General features: G+C 48.8%; 1 protein-coding gene across 3 annotated transcripts in view; it reads right to left on the bottom strand.

The window, feature by feature from the left end:
- Positions 1-19579, bottom strand: part of LOC146796212 (uncharacterized) — a 403367-nt gene that overhangs the window by 252896 nt on the left and 130892 nt on the right. For all 3 annotated transcript variants that reach the window (XM_085628712.1, XM_085628713.1, XM_085628714.1), the window contains one exon: positions 11922-19104. In XM_085628712.1, the coding sequence (XP_085484838.1) occupies positions 11922-19104 (7183 nt within the window). The remainder of the gene's footprint in view (positions 1-11921; positions 19105-19579) is intronic.

The following is a 19579-nucleotide window of genomic DNA, read 5'->3' as shown; positions in this document are numbered from 1 at the left end:
TTTGCTTTTTTTACACAAATTAAGCACTGCCTCCCACCAACTGCCTAAGTAAGTCTTGTTCTGCATGTTCATGTTCAAGCATAAAAGGGTGTTAGTTGGTGGTCAGTTGTGGGTCCAAAAGTAAGGAGGTCCCAGGACCACAGAGGTAAAAAGCCCCAATTAACCTGTTTGCCCTGTTCTTTCCCACACAGATCCTACAACACATAAGTTAGATTCCTAAATACAGTCAAACATATGGGATATCAACGCTCTTTTGTGGTTCTAGTGTGTGGCTTGCTTAGTAGGAAGGGGTTGTGGTGAAGATCAAGAAGGGAGCAGGAGCCAAAGTGACTATGGGCTGTCAGGGCAAACAGCTTTTTTGTGCAAATCTCCTAACCCCGCTTGTTAAATTAAGATTCTATGGCCAAGGTTGGCCTTCCTGCAGAAGTCACCAAGAGACTTATGCCTTGAATTTCTAGCAGGTAAGTATGCACTGGGAAGGTTATCCTGCTAGCAAGTGTTTTTGGGTTTCTGCCTCTTGTCTATGCCCCTAGATTGCTTCAAAGCCTTGACCATGACTGCACGATAGGGCCTTGTTGGATGCAGGTCCGTGTGGTCACCAGTTTCACTCTCTGGATCCATGTCTTGATCAGATGCATCATTTTATGAAAAAGAGGTACAGAAGGCAGTTCCACATAGGAATCATGTGGCCCTAAGTGGTCCACAAGGGGTCAGTGGCCCAGACTTTGTTAAAGAACATCACCAGGATCAGCAGGACCTCAAGCATGTGTTTAGCCATGTAATGTCAATAGGTTTGAGACACAGAGGTACAATGCAACCTATACAAAAATGTTTCTTGCCCCTCTGTATCAGCACAGAACCTGCTTCCATATTGGCAAGCAAAATTGACAATACCCAAGAAATGGTTGCTGCTGTCCCGTTTACCAACAATTTCGTACCTACCTGATATATATGTATACTACCTTTCACTAACTGCAGCACTTCCTAACCTACAGCTGAATGCTTCCAGGCAAGGATGTAGCGGGCAGAGTTCCGGGCAAAAGTTAAGCTTGTGAGGCATGCTGTATTAGAGTATGGACTTGACGCTCTGCCCACTTTCTGCCCATCTTTTCAATTGGCTCCTGTTACAGTCTATTCTAAATGGCTGCTTTTGATTTGTGAATAGGCTTGTTAGTCCCTCCTTGGTGCCGCCTTGTCTGCATTTGTAACCACCCATTAGGAGTGGACCTTTCACTAGTGCTGTTACTAGATATCTTTTATTTAGTCTCTGAACACTAATTTCTTGAAGGAGTTTTTCCTACCTGCTGTTGCAGGCACACTTTACAATTCCCAGCTAACACATACAGCATTTGTTTCCTGCTTACCATGAGAGGGCACCTGTTCGGTTCCATGTGCTTCCCTCCCGCCCCCACCCTGCTTGTTTAATAATTGTCAACATACTTTATGAGCACAGCTCCCGTTTCACAAGCGCTGTGCTGGTTTTGCTTTAATTGCTGTCTATTACCCGGCTCCTTCATCTCATTTTATAGCATGCCCTGCTCCTCGCAGCTGTCCAATCCGTGCACTGGCTGTGGTCTCCGGGGAGAACTTCAGCTCTGAGCCCCTTCCATGAGCTCTTAGTTTCTACCAGCACCGAACTTTTTCACAAGCACAACGCTGGTTTGCTTTCACTCTCCTGTCTTCCCCCCCTTGCTCTTCCAATCAACTCTCTCTGCTCTCCCACCCCCTCCCAATCAGTCAAGGGGCTTTGCCAGCGTAACGCACGTCCTTTTATTATTTTCTCATGTGCCAGTGCAACTTCTGCGCCCTTCACACACGATCAGCTCCCTACATTTCACTTACCGCTGGCCTGGCCCCCGTTTCTGCTCAGCAGAACAGACCTGACTAAAGAACAAGGAGCAGCATCGACGTAATGCCTCTGGGACCCGTACGTGCCGAGCGCCTCCCCTGCCCATCCTGCTTTAGTCTCTGGAGCAAACAAGTTGAATTGGTTGACAGGGCCGTGTTTTCTCATGCTCATCGGCCCTCACTGCCATTGCCCGCACTTGCACTGTAAGGAAAGCAGCTTTTTTTGACCCCCTCCCAGCCCATCTATTTGAGGAAAAGCAGCCAATCTGCATACTCGCAGGAGCTATGAAACAAACCTTTCTAGCTAGGGAACAACGACCTGCAAAAAGTAACACCCACCCATGCCCCAGCTGAAGAGGTAATCCAGACGTTCGCGCAAAATCACATTTGAAATGGTTGAGAGAATATTTTTTATTTATAAATGGTAAAATACAACAACAAAAAAAGGAATTTTCATCCTTATTGCTAGATTTTATTTTAATTGGTGCTTGATGACTTGTTCTGTTTTCTATCTTTGTTCACTTTGAGCCATATAGAATTCTGTGCACATGGAGCGCTCCCCAGCAACAAATGGAGGGAGTGGATGGTCTGCTAAACCTGTATTGGGAGTGAGATTAGACAGAGACCCTGGTCATGAACCAGAGCACCCCCTCAGCCCTTTGGAATCAGGGTACCCACGCAAAGCCCTCTCTCTGTTAGAGGATGAAGAATCTGTCCAGCGCCTGAGAGTGGGGTAGCCCCCGAGTCTGTCTTTCCAGACAACAAGTCCTTCATATGTGCTTCAAACGAGCATAAAATTATATTTAGCAAAATGTCGGCATTTTCAATTTTGTCTAATTAACAAGGTTGGTATCTCTTGCGGGTTTCCTGTTTTCTTTGAGAGTGCTTTCGAAGTAGGCAGTAATCAGGCCAGGAACTTTGATACCTCACATCTTGGGTGGCTTGGGGGAGGAGCCTGAAGTGGTGGGGCCCAGAGTGGGGTGAGGGATGGGAAAGAAAAGATGCTGGTGCTGGTGCTAGATGCTGGAGAAGAGGAAACTGACTCTTTTTTGCTGGGTGGGAGAATATGAGGTCTTTATTCCGAGTACAGCACATGTTGTGAACTGATGACAAAGAACTCTGTACTTAAGGCCTGGCAGGAGGAAAAAGAACAAAAACAGTGCTTCGATGTTACCACAAAGAGGCAGAGAGTAGGCAGTGCAAGATTCCATCACCGCGTTATAAATACAGCACAGGTAGCAGCACCGCAAGCGACCCTCGCAGACAGAAGAGGTACAGCACAGTCTGCAGCAGTGCAAGCTTCCCTCACACAGACAACTACAAGCTTCTCTTGTATAAAGAAAGGACAGCACAGGCAGCAGCAGTACAAGCTTCACTCACAGAGAAAAGATGCAGCACAGACAATATCGGTCCAAGCTTCCCTCCCGTTAAGAGCAGGTACAGTACAGTTGGCAGCACTGCAAGCGTCCCTCACACAGATAACAGGTACAGCACGGGTAGCATCAGTCCAAGCTTCCCTCCCATAGAGAACAGGTACAGTACAGTCAGCACCACTGCAACCTTCCCTCACACAGAGAACTACAAGCTTCTCTTGCATACAGAAAGGTAGCAGCAGTGCAAGCTTCCCTCACATAGATAACAGGTACAGTACAGACAGCAGCAGTGCAAGCTTCCCTCATGTAGAGAACAGGTACAGTACAGTCAGCAGCCCAAGCTTCCCTCATGTAGAGATCAGGTACAGCACGGGTAGCATCAGTCCAAGCTTCCCTCCCATAGAGAACAGGTACAGTACAGTCAGCACCACTGCAACCTTCCCTCACACAGAGAACTACAAGCTTCTCTTGCATACAGAAAGGTAGCAGCAGTGCAAGCTTCCCTCCCATTGATAAAAGGTGCAGCACAGGCAGCATCAGTCAAAGCTCTCCTTCCATAGAGACTTTGAGTTACTGATTCTCAAGGGAAAGCTGCCCTCAGACAACTTCCCCTATAAGAGTCATGTTGGGAGGCCCAGATAGAGCAGACAGTGTCATTAATTCCAGGTGACCTTTTCTTTCTTTTGTTTTTTCCCAAACAGCTGGTGTTCCTTCAGTAGTAAGAAGCAAATAATAACTGCTGTCCTCTGCCGGCCTACGACTGCAGGCATTCACAAGAGGTAAACAACATGCCCCGCGCAACCTCCAGCCAATCCCCATTTTTTTTATGAAACTGATAAATATAAGAATTGCATTGCAAATGAAGCCCAGGAAGTAAACTAGTTAGGTTGCAATCCACACATTATATTGTATTGCAGCATTTATATAGCAAATGCTACCCCTATGTGGGGGAGTGAAGCACTTACCTACATTTATAGCAAGTACAGGATGCGGGGTGTGTGGTTGAACGGGTGTTGACTTGTTTGTTGATCCTAAGCGAGAAGTGTTTCCATGTTGTGAGCGAGTGCCACTGAGGTGTGGTTATCGTGTTATGGGATGTAGCGCGTAGCAGTGGGGTTGATGAAAAAGTGTGAGAGACAGACATGAAGTTTTGCGGTTTTCAGCATACTGGCAGCTTTAAACAGCTGTGCTAGTCACTTTATGGTATTTCTTACGATTATTGCTGGTTACTGCACTGGGTTGCCCAATATGAGATTCTGCATACGGCTGTGTTCCTGAGATGGCATGGTTGGAGGCGGAGAGATCTGCTGGGATGGTCATTTTTACTATCATCCAATATTGGGGTGCCATTGTGAGATGCAAAGAAGTGGACAAAGTGTATATATATATTTGGGACCTGCAGTGCTGGAGTATATTAAAGTCCTTCAAATTGTCCAGCAGTGTGTGACCAATCTCTGCAGTTGTGCCATGAGTGTTTATTTGGTTATGCCTATTTTTTTTGCTGCACAGTACTGGTAATAAACAACCCTCGTTCCGGATGTCTTATGCGAATGTAAACGGTGTAAGTTACAATTGGCTGCTGATTATAGCGTATTATAGTCTTAGTATCAATGTGTGCCATAAATGTTATATACAAACTTGCATAACTATCTAATGCCCCGCCAAATCATAGGTCAGCCCTTCTTAGCTTGCCTGCATATCAAAAGCAGTGTGCTGGTTGGGTTGTTTCCAGTCGGTGGTTCGTAATTTGAAGTTTGCACTTAATGGTGCAAATGTCTTTCTTGGCCCTGTTGCCAGGATGTGGGTGAGGCAGTTATCTTGATTAGCAATGTTTTCTGCTGTCTTCAGAAGTGTGTATTATCATCTGTGCTTCTAATGCTGGCCAGTAGGGAGTTCATGAGCTTGGGTGCTTGTACTGAGAAATCAGTCCCTCCTATGGATTTCCTATGGTAAGGTGGTATGATAAGTGATGCAAGCCCCGAGCACAGTAATCTGTTTTCTTCGTATTGTTTAAATTTTATTTGCAGGTATAACGGTCCTTTTCCCTGGGAGGCTCTGTGGACAATGCAGAGAGCCTTGAACATTGCCTTGCAGCTATAGGTAGCTAGTAGAGCGATTGCAGAACTCGTGTCATGCATTGTCGTAGGTGCAGAGAAAGCGTTGCAACAGCATGTAACTTGATGTAATATTATGCTAGAGTGCCTCAAGGCAAATTGCCTGTGGTGTCATCTGGACCCGAACCTGCACAACAAAACAGTGTGTTGTCCTCAGCAGAGGTGATACTTCAAGCCATCCATGATACCAGACTGTCCTTGGAGGGCAAGATGAAGGCAGTCTGAATGGATGTCTCTCCACTATGGCAGGATCTCTGCAAGAAAACAGAGCAAGTAACAGAGGCAGAGATGACAATCTTCGTATTAGAAGATCAGATCCATTTGATGCGGGCCCACATCTCCCAGATACAAGATGTCATCAAGAGACTAGAGGAGACAGCTAAGGACGTTGCAGGAAAGATCCCAGAGGAATAATATTTGAATAGGGGAAAACCCGCAGAGTGCTTTCTTACAGTCTGGTTAAAATTCTAGGTCGTCACCCCTCCTTCACCAACCCCCTCAATCCCCCTACCCCCACGACTAGAGCCCTGCGTCAAGAGCACTGTAGACGTTGTAAGTGATTCAGCCAACCAGGCTGCATATATGGAGTCATCGCAGCCTCCCGTTGCCACCCCACATACGGTGAGCCTAGACCCTACCCAGGGAGAGTGATTATATCCTAGGCCTGGGGGGCCAGCGGGACATGGCTAGTCCTTGGCGTAATATTTTTTAAACTAAGGCGCCACTAATAAAACACGACTCTAAAACAGCAACTGTCTGCATATGATCTAGGTGCAGAAATATGCCTGTACAGATAGCAACAGGAGTTCATATGTATAGTATACTACAAATTGATTAGATCGTATCAGCCAAGCCAATGCCAATTTGTATGTTTAATCCAATTACCCTTCCTAATGAAGACCATTGACTTTTCCACACAAACATACTAAACAAATCACCATTTGAGAATTTTCAAAATGTTAATCCATTGAAAAATTCATAGTTCAACTGTTTTAATAGAAATTAATGTCAAGATGCTTTTGTAAATGATGTGGTTTATGCGTGGAAAAGTCATTAGTCTTCATTAAAGATGTCAATCAAATAAAGCACAACAATTAGCATTTGCTCAACCGATGAACACAAATCAGTTTGTAATATACTAAATACTTATACCGGCTAAACTTAAAGGGGTACCAGTTCCTCTAATCACGCTAATAAAAAGGCATATGGAATGCCTCCATTGAAAGCCTTCAAAAGCTTCATTTTGTTATGGAGCCAATCTGTGTTCCATGTTGTTAAAAGCCTGTGAAGCAAACATTGTACCCCTAGTATGTTATGCAGCCACAATTTGCAGATTAGACACAAGTGTTCTAAAGTAAATGGACATCCAAGGAAGGGAAAATGTAAAAGATAACAATGTTAACTTTCACTAGAAAACAATTTTATACGCAATGTACCGAGTTCGGTTTAGTCTGAGGATATCCACAGGCAGAATAAGTATATTGCTATTCTTGCTGAGTAGACTACTGGAACACAGGACAAACTTGCTAACATTAGTTATATTGAAGGAGAACATGAGATGATAGAGAATTCTTATATATTCTCCCTGAATTTCAACTTCATCCTAAAGTAACATATCGGCAATAAAACCAAGACTACTACCAGCGCTCTCTAATGAAGAACTGAAACAGGTTTGGTTTGATAACTGGGTTTGTAAGTTAGGCCAATGTATTAAACAGAACTGTGTGAACCTGAAATATCAGTGACAGCAAGGATTTGTGGCAATGAAGTTACTTACCATTGAGAATGCTTTTTCTAGTGGATATCCTATCAAATGGCAGATTTGTTACCTTGTGAATTTCCCTCACGTTCCAGACTGAATCCGGACTACTCAAAATCAGTGCCCCTGAGTGCCGATCGGTGGCGCTGGGCAACTCTATAACTACCCCATTCCGCTCCAGATGTGATAAACTGAGCCCCATTTAAGTGCCACCCATGAGTGCTGACATCAGTTTCTTTCATGAACCCATTAGTAGACTAAAGAAGCCAATGTGCAGATTCCTAGACTGGGGGCATTTTAGATAGAAGCTCCCATACCAAAGACTGTGGAGGTGAACATGCGGGTAGGTAGAGTATACACATGAAAGAGCATTACCAAAGGAAAGTAACTTGTTCTTCCGACAGATGCTTCTAACTGTAGATTCCTGACCTGGTGGATATATACCAAAGCCATACCTCCTGAAGTGGAAGGTCTGTGGAATTGTAAAGTCCTAGAGGACACAATACTCAGCTTGACAAACCAGACTGTCAAGACACAAGTCCTTCCCGAATAGTATCAAATATCCAGGACAGGCACTCCTCATGCCAAAGCAGTAGTAGCAGACATGGCACTGGTGGAGTGGACCCTTAGACCTTATGAGGGCTGCTACTTAGCTAATGCATAGCAGATCTTAAAGCAGAAGCCTATCCATCAAGCTATGGTCTGTTTCTCCAGAGATATACCCTTCTTCACTCTAGAGAACACCACAAAGAGCTGACTGTCCACCCATGTTCTGTGGAACAATAGATGTAAAAACTAAACGCCCTCTAGACGTTCAACAATATAGTCACTCTTCCTCTTTCAAGGGATGAGGCAGATCAAAGACAGTTGAAAGCGTGATAGCTTGTCCAACATGTAAAGGCATCACCACCTTAGGTAGGTACCCACCTTAAGATGTTAATACCAGTTTGTTCGGAAAAAATGTGTTATAGGGAGGCTGGACCGTGCAAATCTTATCAAAACCAGAAAGACAGTTTTAAGGGTAAGTAGGCTTAATGGATAACTGTGCATTGGTGCAAACTATGTAAACATTAGAAACACGTGAACCAGTTTTAAGTTACACTGTAGCATCACAAAGGGCTTCAGTGGAAGCATGTGTTGAAAACCTTTTAGAAAAACATCACAACAGGTGTCTTGAATAAGGATGGTTGGTCCAGCAAACGTAAATAGGCCAAAAGGCCAAACAGGTAACCTTAAATGTGCCCAGAGCAAGACCATGCTGGGTTAAAAACAAAGCAAATTACACATTCAGAATTTCTCGTGCAGTGGGTCCAACTGAAGGGCACCACACCAATCCACAAATTTGTCCGAGCATCCAGAATACACAGATTTTGTTGAAGGACACAAGCCTGTCAAGATTACATCAACTACCTTGGGAGGAAATGGGTCAAGCGTCACCACTATCTCAATGCACGGAGGTGTAAGTAGGTGCGTGTGCAAGATACTGCCTTGCTGTTGCAACACAAGATCCTCCTGAAGAGGCAGCCTAATTGGAGGATGGATGCTCAACCCAGAAACTCTGGTTACCACACTCTGCTAGTTCAATCTGAAGCCACCAGAATGACTTGGGCCTGGTCGATCCTGAACTCTGGACAGGAACGAGAGCAATGGAAAGGCATACAAGAGTCCTGTACTCTAGGAGGAATGAGTCTCTAAGAGAGCCTTCTTGGGAACTCCAGCGTGCAACAGTGCTGACATTGGGTGTTCTTAGTGGTGGTGAAGAGAATGAGCCAGTGTTCTCCTATTTGTTGGAAGATTCCCTCTGCCACCTCTGGGTGTTACTGCTATTTGTGATCCCCTAAGTGCCACTAGCTGGCTTCTTACGACCTGGTGTTTGAATATCCTGCCAGGTGGTACACCACCAGAGACATCCCCTGATGATCCAGCCAGCTCCAGAAGCAGAGACCCTCTTGGCACTGGACCCAGGACTCTACCCCCACCCCACAGCCACCTCACTATACTTCATGCATTACCATAGGGAGTTGGTGTTGTCAGTGAGTAACTGTACCAGCCATCCCTTTTAAGAGGGGAGGAAAGCTTTCAAGGTCAAGTGAATCACCCACAACTCCAAACAACTGGTGTAGAGGCAGGTCTCTGCAAAAGACCAGAGTCCTCTGCTCTCCACTTGTCCCAGATGACCTCCCCCACTCAGTAGCAATGTATCAGCCATCACCATCTACTCTAGGTGGGGCAGGGAGAGGGATCTGCCACTGGTCCATTTGGAATCAAGTAGCCACGCTGCAGATCTTTTGCAGTGTCCTTCGACACCTGCATTGAATCTAACAAGTTCCCTTGGTGCTGAGTCCATGGAGACTTCAGGTCCCACTGCAACGACTGCATGTTACACCTAACATGTTTTGACAAACAGGATGCAAGAGGCTTGCCGGCCCAAAAACCTCAAAGCCGTCCTAACTGAGATCCAGGACAGAGGCAAAACATCACGATCATAGCCCAAATGTCCTGGACTTGTTGTTCCGGAGCAAAGGCTCGCAATACACAGTATTCAGGATGGCTATAATGAAGGAGAGCCACAGCAAAGTAGTTAGGTGTGACTTCGGCAGGTTAATTGAGAACCCCAAGATTGTAAGGAGGTTCGCTGTAATCTGGAAGTGGTCTGCCAATAAGTCGAGCCCTCATTCAATAGTCCTTCATCAAGGTAGGGCAAGACTAGTACCACGACCTTCAGAGTTGGGCAGAGACCACTTCCTTCACTGTTGTCAACACTCAAGAAGTACTGGTGCGATCAAAAGGCAGCACAGCTAACAAATGTTTAAGGCCCACTGCGAACTACAGGTTGCATCGGTGGGTCTGCAGGAAGGGGATGTGAAAATAAGCGCCCTGCAGGTCCAACATCACTATCCATTCTCTAGGAATCATGGCAGAGATTATATGGACAAGGGTGAGCATTTAGAATTTGTCCTTGCACAAAAAAAGCAATGACCTACAACAGGATAGAGGCCTCTGTACTTTGTCAGCACTCAGTCCCTACTTCCAAGGTTGGTACCCTCTATATAGTTCCTTTGGCCAAAAGATCCTGCCCTTCCTTACATAAAAAGGACATGTGGTTCTACCGGAAGTGCTCTGAAGTAGGTGGCAGGTGCAGTTGGTCAAAAAGGAATTGCAGGGCATAGCTGCGTTGGACAATCTGCAAGACCTATTTGTCAGACGTGATTTGTTACCACCCCTAGGAAGTGGCTGATCCTGCCTCCTACAGAGTAGATGTGCACATGTAAGGTGGCAATTAAGGGGTTTGGAGGCTATGGCTGGAGGAGCAAAAGAAAAGGATGAAAGTTGGTCCTGGTGGCTGGGTCACCATCTACTGGGCCCATGGCCCAGACCCTGAGAGGGATGGGAAGCTTTTTGTGCCGTAAGGGAAGTCTGGCACTGCAAAAGGGCAAAATTGTTGGGGGTATTGCCTGACTGATGCTGAAAGGCCCAGGGAGCGTGCAATGGCCCAGCTCTCCTTAGAACACTGCAGTGCCAAATCTACCTTCTCCCCGAACAGGCTGGAGACGTTGAAAGGCATGTCAATCAAAGATGCCTGGACATCTCTCAAGAAGCCGGTGGACTTCATCCGGGCATGGCGGGGAAGCACCAAGCTGGTTCCTATAGCCCTACCTAGACAGTTGGTGTCCAGGACCAGGTGAATGACTAATTTAGCCGCTTCCCAACCATCCTGAATATGTTGGACTAGAGAAGCCCCCAAGTCTTTGGTGACAATGGGCAAGATCTCACCAACCATGTATCATTGCGTGGGTGTAGCAGCCGAATAATCAGCTTACACTGACAGAACTCAAGGCGAGGCTGGCAGAGGGAAACGTGCTTCTTGTATTCCTTCTTTGACTTCCTCAAAGACTTCAACCATGAGGAAGATGTGCCTTCGCCACAATTCTGGAGCTGGAGCGCGTCTTCGCCTTAGATTTCCACCTGGTGCATGGCTAGCACAGAACCTTTCAGTGCTTTGCCCCGTACAGCTGTGCCTCACACTCTCTGATGGCCATAGGTTTCATCTGGACACAATTGCCACAGGACTTGTAGTCGTGTAAAGAATCTAAATACCGGACTGACACTGGAGATCTCTTTGCAACAGTTCCTACAAGGTTTGAACCCTATAATTTTAAAGGGTGACATCCCTTGAACACTGGGACAAAAAAAGAAAAAAATCACTTTACATTGAAAAAGGAGGGAGCTGATCTCCGGATCCGCGTCTGAAGGCGCACAATAGGAACTAACATCAGCGGGCATGGTTGGCACTTACATGCGGCTCCATTCGTCACTTCCCAAAGGAAAAGACATTGATGCAGAGTCACATGGCACCACCTACAGGCTTGCATGAGCACTGCTTTTGTGTTTTAAGGATCCAGTCTGGTGCCTAGAGGAAATTCACAAGGTGAGGAATCTGCTGCTGTTAGAAGTATCCATCAGGCAAATTGATTAGTCCGGTAAGGTTGCCAGTAAACCTTGTTGGTGAAATCCACTTCTGCGACAGAGTGGCTTTTTACAAATGTTTCAACCAGCAGGCAGGCTAAATGGGTCTGAAAAAGCAGGTAAATATCTATTAATTCCCAAAAAAGATCTTGGACTGCCAAATGTGTTTATTTTCTGTTGCGACTCTCTAGCAATTGTTGTTCTGCCTGTTAAATGGTAAGCAACTTTGGGCTTTCTAGTTTTAGTCCCTATTCTTAAATGTATTTAAGTGCCCACTGGGAAGGACAGGCACCTTATACCACAAAATTAAACAAACAGGACTGTTCATAAACTAAAACTGGATTACACAATAATATTCACCTGTGACATCTGGCTGTTGTTCCTCAGGTGTGCTTTTTTCTGACTGCTGTGACTGCTTCTCTTGAGGTGACCAGTCTTTTTGCTGTTCCTGCATTACAGGTTGCTCATCCGGCTTCTGCAATTGATCTGCACCTGCTTTCTGCTCGGCCTGCTGCACTGAATGCTGGTCATCTGGTTTCTGCAATTGATGTTTTTGTCCTTTAGGTTTGGTTTCTATCTCAAACTGCTGTTTCTGTAGTTGCTCTCCATTCTCTTTCTGAAGTGATTCCATCCCTAACTGTTCACCCACCTGCAGTTCGGTGGCATGCTTCTCTGACTTCTCGACCTGATTCTGCAGTTCTCCCTCTTTGTCTGCATGGGTCTCCAACTGCTTTGTCAGTCTATTTTCCGGTTGTGCCAAACTCTGAGGCTGCTCACCCTCTTTTGAATGTGCTTGTGTCTCTTTCCATGTTTCCAGCTGTTTTTCCTTCCCTATGTCTTTTTGGTGCTGCAGCTTATGTTCCCATATTTCTGGTTGCTCATCCTGCTTAAGAGGTTGCTCATTGTTCTGTGGTTGTGCTTGCTTATCTGGCCTTTGCAGGTCATCTTCCCTATTCTTATGCTGCACTTCATTCTGTGTCTGATTTATCTCATCTCTCTGTTGCCCTGGCGGCATGGCTTGCAGCACTTCCATGCCAGACGGCTTTTCATGCAGGTGAACAGCTGTTGGCTGCAGTCTGCTGTTCTGTCCTTTTTGTGGTGCTAGCTCCGCTGTCTGTTGCAACAGTGGAACTGCTGGCTGTAGTTCAAACTGAGGTTCCTGTGGCTGCGATCGATTTTCTTGGCATTTACCTTTTGTTTGTGTCTCTTGGAACTGCAGTTGTCCGATTTCTTTCTTCCGCTGTGACTGTTCTTGTGGCAAACAATCTACTGCTTTGAGTTGCTTTTGACTTTGCTCTTTCAACAGCAGGACCTTACTTTCCTGTGCACTACTATGCTGGTGTTCAGTTTGATGTTCAGGCTGCTCCAAATGATTTTTTTGTGGCATCTGCACTGCTGTCTGCTCTAAATGCAGCTCGTGGCATGCATCAGTGTCCATTTGCTGTAACTTTTCCTCTTGCTCATGCAATTCCATTTGCTGCGACTGCGATTCTTGCTGCATTTGTTCTGTACACAGTTGAGACAACTCAGGTTGTTGCTCTTGCCTTTCTGGCTGCGTTTTTCGCTTCGCCTGCACAATCAATCGCTGTGACTGCTCGGAATGTGATAACTTAATCTCCAGCGCCTGTGACTGCTTTGATTGCTGCACCTGTTTAGTTTGCTGCTGTACCTCAAGTAGCAGTGGGTGCTCATTTTGCTGCCTCTGAACTTCCAGCTGTTGCAAATTCTCAATTTGAAGCTCTTGTACATCCAACTGCTGGACCTGCTCAGACTGCTGCACCTGTACCTCACGTTGCTGTAACTGTGTGTCTTGCGGATGTTCTTGCGTTTGCTTCTCCAGGACCTCTTCCAGCAGTGCTGCCCTCTCCTCTAGCTCCTTGGACAGCTCTTCTAGTTGATATGCTTGCTCTTCAAGCTGTTTGGCTTGTTCCTTCAGCAGCTGTGCCTGCCCTTTCAGTTGCAGTGCCTGCTCTTTCATCTGTCGTGCCTGCTCCTCTTGTCGACATCTATATTCTTGTTTACGTTTCTGTAACTGCTCTGGGCTTTCATTCAGGTTCGGCCCTTCCTGTTGATGTTGGGGCTCCTGGTCATCCTTTCGGAGAGGATGGCCCTGTTGCTGTAGAAGCTCCACGTCTTTCATTTGTAGCTGCAGAATGTCTTGATCTTCCTTTTCCTGTTCACATTCTCGTTTGTGTAGAACGGTTTGATTTTCGACTGCCTGCTCCAAAGGATCCTGGTCTTCCATTAGCTCTTGTACAAGCTCTTGATCTTCCATTGGCTGCTCAACTTCCTTGCTATGTACATGAACATGATCTTTTTGCAGCTTTCCACGTGCCTGCTCTTTTTGCTCCTGTACGGTCACCTGCTCCTTCTGGTGTTCATGCGAATGGCTTTTCAGTTGTTGCTCCTGCCACTTAGGCTGTAGAGGAACCTGATCGGTCTGCTGCTGGTCTAGTACCAGATCTGCCTTGTGTTGAGCAGTGAACTGGTCTTTCTTCTGCTGTGAAGAAACTAGGCCTGTTTTCTGCTGAGGCAGTAATTGGTCTTCTGGTTTCTGAAAAGGTACCTGGTTTGCCTTCTGTTGTACAGCCACCTGGTCTTCTTGGTTGTGTGGAGTCACTGAGCTATTCTGCTCTTCTACATGCATCTGCTCTTCTTCCTGTTGTATATGCACATGAAACTGGTCATTTTGTTGTTCCGCAAGCCTCAAGTCTTCCTGTCGTTGTACAGTAACTTGGCCTTTCTGCTGCATAGGCACCTGGTCTTGAGGCTCCTGCCCTTGCAGTTCCTGGTTCTGCAGCCCCAGTGTGGGGACCTGTTCTTCCAGCTGGAGCTCCTGCAGCCCCGGTGCGGGGACCTGTTCTTCCAGCTGGTGCTCCTGCAGCCCCGGTGCGGGGACCTGTTCTTTCAGCTGCTGGTCTTTCAGCTGCTCAGCAGGCACCTGGTCCATCAGCTGCTCGGCAGGCACCTGGCCCATCAGCTGCTCGGCAGGCACCTGGCCCATCAGCTGCTCGGCAGGCACCTGGCCCATCAGCTGCTCGGCAGGCACCTGGCCCATCAGCTGCTCGGCAGGCACCTGGCCCATCAGCTGCTCGGCAGGCACCTGGCCCATCAGCTGCTCGGCAGGCACCTGGCCCATCAGCTGCTCGGCAGGCACCTGGCCCATCAGCTGCTCGGCAGGCACCTGGCCCATCAGCTGCTCGGCAGGCACCTGGCCCATCAGCTGCTCGGCAGGCACCTGGCCCATCAGCTGCTCGGCAGGCACCTGGCCCATCAGCTGCTCGGCAGGCACCTGGTCCATCAGCTGCTCGGCAGGCACCTGGTCCATCAGCTGCTCGGCAGGCACCTGGTCCATCAGCTGCTCGGCAGGCACCTGGTCCATCAGCTGCTCGGCAGGCACCTGGTCCATCAGCTGCTCGGCAGGCACCTGGTCCATCAGCTGCTCGGCAGGCACCTGGTCCATCAGCTGCTCGGCAGGCACCTGGTCCATCAGCTGCCCGGCAGGCACCTGGTCCATCAGCTGCCCGGCAGGCAACTGGTCCTTCAGCTGCCCGGCAGGCAACTGGTCCTTCAGCTGCCCGACAGGCACCTGGTCTTTCAGCGCCTCGACAGGCACCTGGTCTTTCAGCGCCTCGACAGGCACCTGGTCTTTCAGCGCCCCGACAGGCACCTGGTCTTTCAGCGCCCCGACAGGCACCTGGTCTTTCAGCGCCCCGACAGGCACCTGGTCTTTCAGCGCCCCGACAGGCACCTGGTCTTTCAGCGCCCCGACAGGCACCTGGTCTTTCAGCGCCCCGGCAGGCACCTGGTCTTTCAGCGCCCCGGCAGGCACCTGGTCTTTCAGCGCCTCGGCAGGCACCTGGTCTTTCAGCGCCTCGGCAGGCACCTGGTCTTTCAGCGCCTCGACAGGCACCTGGTCTTTCAGCGCCTCGGCAGGCACCTGGTCTTTCAGCGCCTCGGCAGGCACCTGGTCTTTCAGCGCCTCGACAGGCACCTGGTCTTTCAGCGCCTCGACAGGCACCTGGTCTTTCAGCGCCTCGACAGGCACCTGGTCTTTCAGCGCCTCGACAGGCACCTGGTCTTTCAGCGCCTCGACAGGCACCTGGTCTTTCAGCGCCTCGACAGGCACCTGGTCTTTCAGCGCCTCGACAGGCACCTGGTCTTTCAGCTCCTCGGCAGGCACCTGGTCTTTCAGCTCCTCGGCAGGCACCTGGTCTTTCAGCTCCTCAGCAGGCACCGGGTCTTTCAGCTCCTCAGCAGGCACCGGGTCTTTCAGCTCCTCAGCAGGCACAGGGTCTTTCAGCTCCTCAGCAGGCACCGGGTCTTTCAGCTCCTCAGCAGGCACCGGGTCTTTCAGCTCCTCAGCAGGCACCGGGTCTTTCAGCTCCTCAGCAGGCACCGGGTCTTTCAGCTCCTCAGCAGGCACCGGGTCTTTCAGCTCCTCAGCAGGCACCTGGTATTTCAGATGCTGATCCTGCAGCTTCTGAGTGGTCATCTGGTCTTTCTGTTGCAGGTCCTGCAGCTGCTGAGCGGTCATCTGGTCTTTCTGTTGCAGTTCCTGCAGCTGCTGAGCAGGCACCTGGTCATTTTGTTGCTGGTCGTGCAGCTCCTCTGCAGGCACCTCATTTTTTTGTTGCTGGCCATGCAGCTCTTGGGTGGGCACCTGGTCTTTTTGTTGCTGGTCATGCAGCTCCTCAGCAGCCATCTGGTTTTTCAGCGTGTCAGCAGGCACCTGGTCTTTTAGCGCCTCGGCAGGCACCTGGTCTTTCAGCTCCTCGGCAGGCACCTGGTCTTTCAGCTCCTCGGCAGGCACCTGGTCTTTCAGCTCCTCGGCAGGCACCTGGTCTTTCAGCTCCTCGGCAGGCACCTGGTCTTTCAGCTCCTCGACCGGCACCTGGTCTTTCAGCTCCTCGACCGGCACCTGGTCTTTCAGCTCCTCGACAGGCACCTGGTCTTTCCGCTCCACGGCAGGCACCTGGTCTTTCCGCTCCACGGCAGGCACCTGGTCTTTCCGTTCCACGGCAGGCACCTGGTCTTTCAGCTCCACGGCAGGCACCTGGTCTTTCAGCTCCACGGCAGGCACCTGGTCTTTCAGCTCCACGGCAGGCACCTGGTCTTTCAGCTCCACGGCAGGCACCTGGTCTTTCAGCTCCACGGCAGGCACCTGGTCTTTCAGCTCCACGGCAGGCACCTGGTCTTTCAGCTGCTGATCCTGCAGCTCTTCGGCAGGCACCCAGTCTTTCAGCTGCTTGGCAGGCACCTGATCTTTCAGCTCCTCGGCATGCACCTGGTCTTTTAGCTGCTGATTCTGCAGCTCCTGAGCGGACACCTGGTTTTTCAGCTCCTGGTCCTGCAGCTCCCGTACAGGCAGCTGATCCTTCAGTTCTTGTTCCTGTGTGGACACCTGGTCTTTCAGTTCCTGTGGGAGCCCCTCGTCTTTTAGTTCCCGCAGCTCCTGTGTGGGCCAATCGCAGTATACCTCCTCGGCAGGAACGGGTCCTTGGAGCTTCAGGTTTTGCATCTTTGGGGTGGGCACATGGTAGTTTAGCTCTTGGGTGGGCAGATGGCCTTGCAGCTCCTGGGCGGGCAGATGGCCTTGCAGCTCCTGGGTGGGTATATGGCCTTGCAGCTCCTGGGCGGGTAGATGGCCTTGCAGCTCCTGGGCGGGTAGATGGCCTTGCAGCTCCTGGGCGGGTAGATGGCCTTGCAGCTCCTGGGCGGGTGCATGGTCTTGCAGATTCTGGTCTTTAAGCTCCTGGTCAAGCACCTGATGTTTCAGCTCTTGCTCCTGCAGCTTTTTTGCAGGCACCTGGTCTTGCAGCTCCTGACCTTCCAGGTCCTGAGTAGGGATCTGGGCTTTCAGGTCCTGGTCAGGCACCTGGTCTTGCAGCTCCTGCATGGGCACCTGGCTTTGTGGCTCTCGGTCTGATAAGTGCTGTGCAGACTCTTGATTTTTCAACTGCTCTGCTGACACCTTGTCCGTCAGCTGCTGTGTAGGCTGCTCCTGGTCTTTCTGCTGCTGTACATGTACAATGTGTTTCTGCCGTAGCAACGCCTGGTCTTGCTGCTGAAGGACAGGTTCCTGTTTTTTCGGTGTCTGGACAGACAGCTTGTCTTTCTGTTGTCCAGTTGATACCTCTGGTTTCTGCTCTGGTACAGACCCCTGGATTTCCAGTTGTCTGGGCTCTGGGTCTTTCAATTCCTGTGCAGGCATCTGTTCCATCTTCTCCTGTACATTCATTGGGTCTTTGTGCTGTTGTAGTTCCTCATTGTCCTGCTTTTGTAAACATACCTCATCCTTCTTCTGTGCAATATGATCCTGGGCCTTGCGTTGCTGTACATCAAACTGGTCCTTGCTCTCTATTTGCATCTGGTCTTTCTGTTGCTCTGTCTGCACCTGGGCTTTGTTCTGCTGTTCTTCAATCTGTTCATGCCCCTGTGTTTCGTGCTGCAGTGGCTCCACCTTATCTTTAATGTTGCGCATCAGCTCCTTCTGGGTCAGGATCTGCACCTGGTTAGTCTGCTGCAGGGCGTGACCCTTGTCAGCCTCCTGCAGGGCATTCACCTGGGATTTCTGATGCATTTCTTTAACCTGACCTTTCTGCTGCAGTGCCTGCACCTGGTCATTTTGCTGCTGAACACACACATGGTCCTGCTGCTCCACGTTCACAAGATCCTTTCGCTGTTCATGCATTTGATCTTGAAGCAGCTGTACCTGCACCTGGCTGGTCCTTTGCAAAGGATATTCCTCCCGCTGGTGTGATTGCACAGGGTGTTCCTGTTGTTGGTTCTGTTGCAGAAGGCATTCCTGCAGCTTCTCCTGAGGACACTGCTTGTCTGGCAGTTCATGTCCTTGTTCTCTTTGCTGCTCTTTCTGGTTAATATTATGTTCCTTCAGTTTTTGTTGATTTTCTGCCTCTTTCAGTTGATGCGCCTGTTCAAGTGGAGGTTGGTCAACATCGTTTAACTGCTCCTGCTGTTCCTGCTGAAGCCCTTGCTCCTCTGGCTGTATTATACATCCCTGAGCTTGATCCGGATGCTCCTTCTGTGTTTGCTCAACTTGTGTAGCTTTGTGTTGATTTAGGCAATCATGATTCTCATCCTGCGATTGAGGGTTTTGTGGTCCTTGCAGAATCTGCACTTCATGATGTTGCTTTTTTTGATCTCCCTGCAGTTCACGCCCAAGGTTTCTGGAAAGCTGTGTCACTTTTGCCTCTTGTCTCTGAGATGAATCCTGTGTCACGGGTGGATGTTCCTGCCCAGGGTGCTCTTGCCCCTCAGTTCTAAGAACCTGCTGCTCTGCCAGCTGGTGCCCCCCTTGTTTTTGATATTCTTGCTCTGATCTAAACTGTTCATCTCTATGCTGATGTTCTTGGTTCTGTTGCAGCTGCACTCTTAGCTGCAGTGGTTCATCCCTCTGTTCCTTCTCGTCTCCGACCACATCAAGGCCTTCAAGACGGCTCTGATTTCCAGTTTTTCTGCCAGGTCCAGCCTTCCGTCTAAGATTTTCAGAGGATGGTGGGATGAGACAACTGGTGAAGAGCTGCATGAACACAAACAAAACATTGATTAGCCAATTAATCAATTGGAGCTTTCACAGCATCTTCCTCTTTTCTGATCATATACCTACTACTGGAAGTCCTCCTTCCTCCTAGACCACATTTTAGCCAATCATACTCAATTGTTCCTTGTGAAACCAATGCAAACAGGTAGCCCAACAGAGTTGGAGTCAACCCCACTCATTCTCCTGTCAGGCACCAACAGGCTCGTCTCCAATCCACGCTTTCACAGAACATCACACCCCAGACTTTGGCGATGAGAAGTCTGGATAAACAAGTTCTTAAAACAACCAAATCATTATAAGAAGCATCTTGTACGTACTGTTAGGTTTGATCCCCAGACCACCATAATGTACTGGAGTTTTAGCAGCATCAAAAATAATTCCCTAGCGCTGCCTCCCAAATGCAACATCTGGTCTTAAGTTCACATCTATCATATAGTCATTGAAACATGAATAA

Source organism: Triturus cristatus, chromosome 10 (assembly GCF_964204655.1).
Source record: "Triturus cristatus chromosome 10, aTriCri1.1, whole genome shotgun sequence".
Taxonomy (NCBI): domain Eukaryota; kingdom Metazoa; phylum Chordata; class Amphibia; order Caudata; family Salamandridae; genus Triturus; species Triturus cristatus.
Note: the sequence above shows the minus strand (reverse complement) of the source record. Positions and strands in the feature narration are given on the sequence as shown.